Consider the following 8,047-nt stretch of genomic DNA (forward strand, 5'->3'; position numbering starts at 1 on the left):
CATTAGTAAAAACTGAAATTGGGTGATACCCAACTATAATTAAATAAGGTCCACTCAAAGTATCAAACCCGAAACTTGAGCAACTAGTCTAAAGGTACACAAAAAGAATCCAATTTTTTTCATTCCTTTATTCGCACTTTATGTCGCTAACTCGTGAGGAGCTTTGTTCAAGAGGAAATACTCGCTCTTATCGAAATTTACCTTTTGGCAATTACAATAAGCTTCTTACTTGTTTCTAGAAATATCTGAAAGATTATCCAATCCAGATTTTTTAAAATCCAATTCTAAAATATCTTAATCAAATGGGTTAATGACCTAGAAAGGTAACGAACTTTGTCGTTATCCACATTTAGGTAATCATGTTTTTTTTCGTTCACATTTGACCATTGAAATTGTTTGACTTATTCAAATTAGGGTAATATGATTAGTAATTACAGTAATATTACCCTATTATGAATAAGTCAAATAAGTTTATTGGTCAAATGTGTACGAAAAAAAACATGGTTACCTAAATATGAGCAAAAACCAAAGTTTCTTACCCGTTTTGGTAATATTGGACAAGAACCGTTTTAGGGACTGTGCCCTGGGATTAGGCTTCAACAGTCAATGAACAATTATGTTAGACTTGGTCTAACCCAATTCAGTCTCGACTAGTCATGGGCTAGGCTGTGTTGCTAGGTCTTTAAAACACAAACAACCTAACCCCTTAAGTGTATATAACCTAACCCCTAAGTAGCTGGACCTAAACTGGGTTGGCCCAAGACTTGACCATCTCCTCATACACAAAGACCGGACAACCAGACTAGTTGCACTTAACGTAAAGAATCCAATATTACCAAAATGGGTAAGGAACTTTGGTTTTTGTCCATATTTAGGTAACCATGTTTTTTTCGTACACATTTAACCAGTAAACTTGTTTGACCTGTTCATAATAGGGTAATGTTACAGCTAATTACCAGTCATATTACCTTATTTTGAATAGATCAAACAAGTTCAATGGTCAAATGTGTACGAAAAAAACATAATTACCTTAATGTGAACAAAAACCAAAGTTTCTTACCTTTCTAGTTCATTAACCCTAATCAAATATATCATATCCGGTGGATATGAGCATGTTATGCAAAAATTTGGGCATGGGATATTTACCACATATTTTTATCTCGGTTTTGAAAATTCGATCCAAAATCCGATAAATTTCAACCCATTATCCATGATAAATTTGGTTCCGATTAAACCGAAGCGCCAACCCAGATTTTCAAAAGAAATCCAGTTTCAGATAAATCTAATTTTTATGCATCTTACCTAGGCTACATATCTGTGATCTTCTGGATTGGACCAATTTTATTTGCTTGCTTTTAGATCAGACAGCTTAGTGGATCATATTTTTAAGTACTATTAAAAATTTACAGTTTACAGTTTACATGCGTTTAACGAGCTCATTGCTTTAACAAGTAATTAGTGAAGGGATTTTCTACCCACATACTTCTAATTTTATTTTCACCTCCTATCTTATATTAAAAAAATAAATATATTGTTTCTCACCTATCATTTTTTTTGTTAACAAGGGTATATACAAAAGGTATGTCAAGAACTCAAAGGACTGGTATTACGCCATTGATCTATTGAAATCTGTTACCTTTTCATAGTTTTCACAAATATGCTTACCTTAAACTTTCAAAACAAAATGTAGGTGTTTTGTTAAAGATAAAAAGTGAATCAATACATAATAAAAAGGGTGCTGCTACTAAGACACCCCTTAGACACCCTCTCATCATTTTTATAAAAAGTCAGCCTATAATAAACTCCTTGTAATCAGTTTTTTCGGAAAACAATGCAATTTCAACCAATAAAAATATTTCAAAATTAATTAGGGTTGTCTAAATGGTAAAAAATGGTGTCTTTTTAGCCAACCCTAATAAAAATCGGGCTTAACTAAAAAGACACTCCAATTTTCTATTTAGATACCCTATTTGATTTTTAATGTTTTTTTATTGGTTGAATGTATATTGTTTTTTGAAAAAGAAAATTGTGAATAGTCCACATCTTAAAGTAACCAAGATTAAACAATAATTGAGATATGAATGTGGAGAGAGAAAGAGATACCATAGATGGTTTTACCATGGGATTTATTTCTTGGTGTTCGTCAAAGCATCTTGAAAATGAGTGGTGTACAATAACAGTAACTAATATAAAGATGTCACAAGTTGTATGTCGACAGTCGACTCCTTGTCTTATAACATTATTCAAAAGATATTTTTTTATTTTTTATAACATAAACTGTTTAATATTCATATACATATATGTGTATATGAAATAATTTTTGCTACTTGCAGCACTAAAATATGATAAATATGCATGTTATATTTATCGATTAATGCCCAAAAGAAACATGTGATCTTTAGAAGGAAAAAAAATAAGACAAAGCTTTATAGACTTGTTATAAAACTAACTTTTAATATTTTTTATCTAAATTCATCCAACTCATTTAAAAAATGTTTAATAACACAATATAGATAGAATACCTGATAAATATAAAATTCTCATACTATTTATATTTTATATAAAGAAAAAGCTCTAGCTAAATTTCTAAAAAAAAGAAATATATACTTGATTTTTTTTTTCTTATTGTAATAATTCAAATAAAATATTAAGAATATTTGACGTTTCATTCAAAATAAGTCGTCGCCTACAATCCTACACTCTATTTACGGCAACCAGGAACTCTCTGCTCGCCGGAAATATTCGCCCATCGTTATTCTTGATTTTTGACTTTCTTAATTTTCCCCCGAAGTCTACTTTTGAGGTATATATCTTCTACTTCCTCGTGGAATCTATCAGTTTGACAGTTTCTATCAATGATTTTTTTTTAAAGGGGCGAATTAACATATGAGCTACAATGGAGCAACCTGATGTTGATGATATAATCCATAGGCTGCTTGAAGTTAGAGGGAAACCTACAAAGCAGTTTCAGCTCACTGAATCGGAAATCAAGCAACTCTGCGTCGTTTCTAGAGAAATATTCTTGCAACAACCTAATCTGTTGGAACTTGAAGCACCCATTAAAATCTGTGGTATTAATCCTTATGTATTGATTGTTTTTCATGTTTTTCTTTCGAATCTTGATTACTTGTTTACTTTCCCCATTAATATGCCTTGTGAAGAAGATCCATTTAGAAAACACAAAATTGGGGAAAGTTGTGGATTATGAAAGCGGAAAACTCGATTTATCAATTAAAAAAGATGAAACCTTTTTGACGAATAATTTACCGATGCTTATCAGGTGATATTCATGGTCAATACGCCGATCTTCTTCGTCTTTTTGAGCACGATGGATTACCACCTGAAGTCGACTACTTATTTCTTGGTGATTATGTTGACAGAGGCAAACAAAGCCTTGAAACAATATGCCTTCTTCTCGCCTACAAAATTAAATACCCAAATAACATCTTCCTTTTGCGTGGAAACCATGAGTGTGCTTCGATAAACCGTATATACGGCTTCTATGATGAATGTAAAAGAAGATTTAATGTGAAGTTATGGAAGATCTTTGCAGATTGTTTCAATTGCTTACCTGTGGCTGCTCTCATTAGTGAAAAGATTCTGTGTATGCATGGAGGTCTATCACCCGACCTCAATAACTTTGATCAAATCAGAGAGTTGACTCGTCCTGCTGACATACCTGATTCTGGTCTGCTTTGTGATCTTCTATGGTCAGATCCACATAAAGATGTCAAAGGGTGGGCCATGAATGATCGAGGGATTTCATACACTTTTGGTGCTGATGTTGTGACGGAATTTCTACTGAAACATGATCTTGATCTTGTTTGTCGCGCTCACCAGGTTTCCAATCTTTCACCAAATTTTGAAATGATGATATGAAAGATGAAAGATGTTAAAGTGTGCTTGTTGTTGCAGGTTGTAGAAGATGGGTATGAGTTCTTTGCATACAGACAACTTGTAACGGTGTTTTCTGCACCAAATTATTGTGGGGAATTTGACAATGCTGGTGCTTTTATCAGTGTTGATGAGACTCTAGAGTGTTCCTTTCGAATACTAAAACCCGCAGAAAAGAAAAGGTCCAAATCTATGATGAATCTTTTTGGGAGCTCCACCAGCGGCTAAACCGCTCATTTTTACCCATCAACAGTCGGTGATGCTTGTTTCTGATTCACTCTTAGAAATGTAATGTTTTGGGGGTTTTGTGAATATGATTGACACCATGAAGTTGGTTTGTAATCGATTTTTTAGATCAAAATAGGTGCATAAGGAAAATAGGGAGTTCTAAATCTCATGATTATTTCATGTTTCAGCTTCCCATTTGAGATGGGCCTTGGTGTTCTTCATTGCTTACTTATCCGTTGCTTCTTAGGGCATGAAGCCTTTGAAGTGATTTTGTTTTTATTTTTTACTGATTTGGTTTTCTTTATAATTAACTAAGTATCATTAAATTAAAAAAGAAAAAGTTAAATAAAATAATCCACATTAATGTTATGTTAGTGCCATCGTGAAATATCTGTTTTGTTTTTGAAGAGATAGAGTGTGGAGTCTGTAAACCATATCGATAGAAGAAGATGTGCCGTGTGCGAGAGAGGTGGCAGCACAGGTGGTGGTGATTGAAGTGGCAGGGCTGATGGGGATTTAGAAAATAGTTTTTTAATATCTTTTACAAGAAGACGTGAATGGTTATAGCTTTTTGTCTATTCACACACAGAACAACTCAAAATGTCTTCTGGAAAAACAAACACAGCCCCATTATCATTAAAATTTGTCAATACAAAGGCCATATAAGGCACAAAACAGGTTTTACATACCTAAAGTGTCACGATAGCCCAATAAAACACAAAATCATTATTTAGTCACATTGATATTATCACCTTCAGAACTTTGATAACTTAAAATGTAATATTGAAAATAGTCCGGTCTTATTGTAATACATTTAATGATTTAACGCTGATAACTAATGTAACATATCTTAAAAAAATATTGTTTCTTACACCTTGAGTAATATTGAGATGGTTGTTTTTAAAGGGCATCTTATATGTATGATTACAAAATTATAAAACATGCGACTTTTTCATGATCGACTGGATTAGTATAAATAAATCGTAAAACATGAGTAGTGAGTAGCAAGTAGCAATGTACCTTAAAATAGAACGCTTTTAAATTTTTATTTATATTGCCCCAATAAGCTCTTGATTTATGGAGACTTTCTTTTCGACCTTATTGCTGAATTGAGAGTTAGTAATGGCTAATCCACGAGATGACCAGAAAGAAAGACATACGACACGGCCCCAGAAGTTGGTGTTGGTCTCGACACGAAGGATTCGATAAGGCAGTATAGGAAAATTCGATTGATGCTAGTTCCAGAAGGAAGACTCCAGATGTGGAGATTACGACTATAGAGATTTTGGAAGGGGTTCCGGTGGCCAATACTCATAATACCCCTATATTGTGGGCTTAGTTAGCCCGTTTGTTATAATAAGTTCAATTTTCTCCATATCAAATTATCAATTACACTTGTAAACTCTACCACTATTTAATTATTTAATTTGATAAATTAATAAAAATAAATTTAGTTCATATATAGACGTATAGCATGTTTATGTGAACCATTTTAACTTTTGTGTGATTTTTACTTTATTTCACCTATGATTATTTGTATTTGTGTCATTCTAAATTATATCAACGGTCCTTATGATTTGGGATAAACTGTTTGTTTGGTCCCTAACTCATTTTTTAACTCGGACATAGTTCTTATGATATGTTTTTGTTATATTTTTGGTCCTTGCTATACGTAAAATAAATATTTTGTCCTTAATATTTTTTTTAATTTATTTGTTGTTTGTTTACTATTTATTAATTTAGAAAATAAACTTAGATAATTTATAAATGAATGGGTCCCACGTCCCACATCCTCATCACCCACCAGATTTCGACACCACCTCCATCCACCATTCTTTCCACCACCGTATTCCTTTCATCCCAATTATTTTCATCCTATAAATCAAACCTAGATGCAAACAACGAAAATCAGACATGTACAAACCTAATGTAACTCAATTGACATCTACAACCATCTTTATGCTCAAATCCATCTGATGATTTTTTTTAAACATTGGTTGAGTTCAAATGTTGGGGTTGAACTGATTTTCTAGGAGGAGTGATAGTGGGAGAAAAATCAGAGAAGCTCCAAATGAAAACCAAAACCTGAAATGAATATTTTTCCTTTTTTCTCCATCCATCTACATTATCCTTCAATTGTCCATCCTGCATAGTGGTTGCAATCCTCTTGTCAATCATTTACTCCTTGAGCCTTGTAACCTATGTCGGTACCACCTCGAACAAGGCCCGCGAAACATCAGAATCCACCAGAACACATAGGCATGCATCATCCAGACCCAATCCACCATAAACGCTTGCGCCTGAACCATAAGCATAACCACTCTTCCCCTGCCTAGCCATCACTATACTACATGTATAACTGGAAAAAATATGAACTCATAGCGTTACCCATACTATTTCCCAACTACTAACTCCTCAGAATCCTTGTGACTCTCCCTCATTCAAATATAGATCATGTGCATACTACCGTCCATACCTATACGTACCTGCCTCAAGAATTATCCCAAAGTTCTCAAGTTGCAAGTTGCTCCTCTATGACCATTACCAGGTTTCCTATCGTACAGGCATATGCCTATCCACATACACTAAAATACTTCCTAAGAATCTCTAGGATTTCCCCTCTACTCATGTGTTGGAAAGGTCTCTGCTAATGTCGACAAGTCATACTATGAATGCAAGTTATACATAATTGAAGATACGATAAACATTCAAATAGATGTCTCTACCATAAGACCTTTCTCAAACAAGAACATGCAATAATGATGAATCAAGACTTCTAATGCTATCTAGTCCTAATCATGTATTGTTGGAACTAGTGTCCAAGATTATTAACTATTGATAATATTTCTAAATAATAACAAGGTCCTTTTGGGTTGCCCTCATGATACAAACGAAAATTAAAAGAAATAAAATTAAGGAGAAAATTAGTTTATTAATTTATTATGTTTAATAAATTAATCAGAAACTATTTTGGAATTAATTATGAATTGATTAATTCAATGGTTGAATATTAAATAGTTCAAATATTGACTAATTGGAATATTCCAGAACCCTTTAGGGAATAAGGGAAAATTGATTAATTCAAGGGATTGTTTTGTTATTCCGATGTATATATCTTTTGTGTGTTGATATATAGAAAATCCAACAGTGGTATTAGACACTCTAGGTTTTATTTATAAGCATTGTTGTAAAAATCGAAATCGGAATTCTAGAATCTGGGCATTACATGACGCGTAATTTAGTTTTTCAAATGTTCGAATTTGTGGTATTTTTTCAAATTATGTGGATAAACCTCTTGCTGTAAATACTATTTAAATCTAAATATTCAATCTAAGATTAGTTCTAAATATTATTTAAATAAAAAATTGAATCTGAATATTTAATTAAATATTTTTTAATATTGTTTATATTATAATTTAAATATGAATATTTAATTTTAAATACTATTTAATTTTAAATATTATTTAATTAGAGAATTTAAATTTGAAGATTTAAAGGATTAATTAAAATTTTAAAATATTGTTTAATATAGATTTAAACTAGAATACTTTAAAAAGATTTAATTAAAACATTAAATATTATTTTAGTTAGAGAATTAAATTGGAGTATTAAAAAGGATAAATATAAAATCTAAAATGTTTAAATTTACATAAATATTATAATAGGACTATTATATGTATAAGAAATTATTACAAGCATAGGTCATCACATGTTTAGCAGATAAAGCTATCATCAAACCATGATTAGGCTCACCTAATCTAATGCTATAAGAGAGGTTTAAAGAGGCATCTTCGATTCCGAATGAGGGCCTTAAAAGCCATTAGGCTTACCACCCTCACCATCTCTTTACATTTTGAGATTGGAGTTAGTGAAAGGGTTTGATAGAATAAGTGTGTAACACCTATTTTAGGTAAATGGTTTAATT

At 32.1% G+C, this 8,047-nt stretch overlaps 1 protein-coding gene across 3 annotated transcripts; it reads left to right on the plus strand.

Moving 5' to 3' along the window:
* Window positions 1–2,649: 2,649 nt before the first annotated feature.
* Window positions 2,650–4,401, plus strand: LOC145160981 (serine/threonine-protein phosphatase PP1-like). Of its 3 annotated transcripts, none has more exons than XM_079080373.1 (4): window positions 2,650–2,803; window positions 2,873–3,071; window positions 3,281–3,840; window positions 3,916–4,401. In XM_079080373.1, exons 2-4 carry the CDS (start codon window positions 2,897–2,899, stop codon window positions 4,120–4,122), a joined length of 942 nt encoding a protein of 313 aa, XP_078936499.1. In that variant the 5' UTR covers window positions 2,650–2,803; window positions 2,873–2,896; the 3' UTR covers window positions 4,123–4,401. The 3 variants fall into 3 exon arrangements, with proteins under 3 accessions (XP_078936499.1, XP_078936500.1, XP_078936498.1); XM_079080374.1 differs by having other exon boundaries at window positions 2,677–2,803; window positions 2,847–3,071; XM_079080372.1 differs by having other exon boundaries at window positions 2,678–3,071.
* The last annotated feature ends 3,646 nt before the right edge of the window (window positions 4,402–8,047 follow it).

This window comes from Lactuca virosa, chromosome 2 (assembly GCF_052849685.1).
Source record: "Lactuca virosa cultivar CGN04683 chromosome 2, Lactuca_virosa_CGN04683_v6, whole genome shotgun sequence".
Lineage (NCBI taxonomy): Eukaryota > Viridiplantae > Streptophyta > Magnoliopsida > Asterales > Asteraceae > Lactuca > Lactuca virosa.

Excerpts from the sequence above, each read along its gene's own strand:
- LOC145160981 (XM_079080373.1), top strand. The coding sequence starts at position 2,897 with ATGGAGCAACCTGATGTTGATGATATAATCCATAGGCTGCTTGAAGTT. Across the intron at positions 3,072-3,280 it reads AGCACCCATTAAAATCTGTG|GTGATATTCATGGTCAATAC; the intron begins GTATTAATCCTT and ends GATGCTTATCAG. Across the intron at positions 3,841-3,915 it reads TTGTTTGTCGCGCTCACCAG|GTTGTAGAAGATGGGTATGA; the intron begins GTTTCCAATCTT and ends TTGTTGTTGCAG.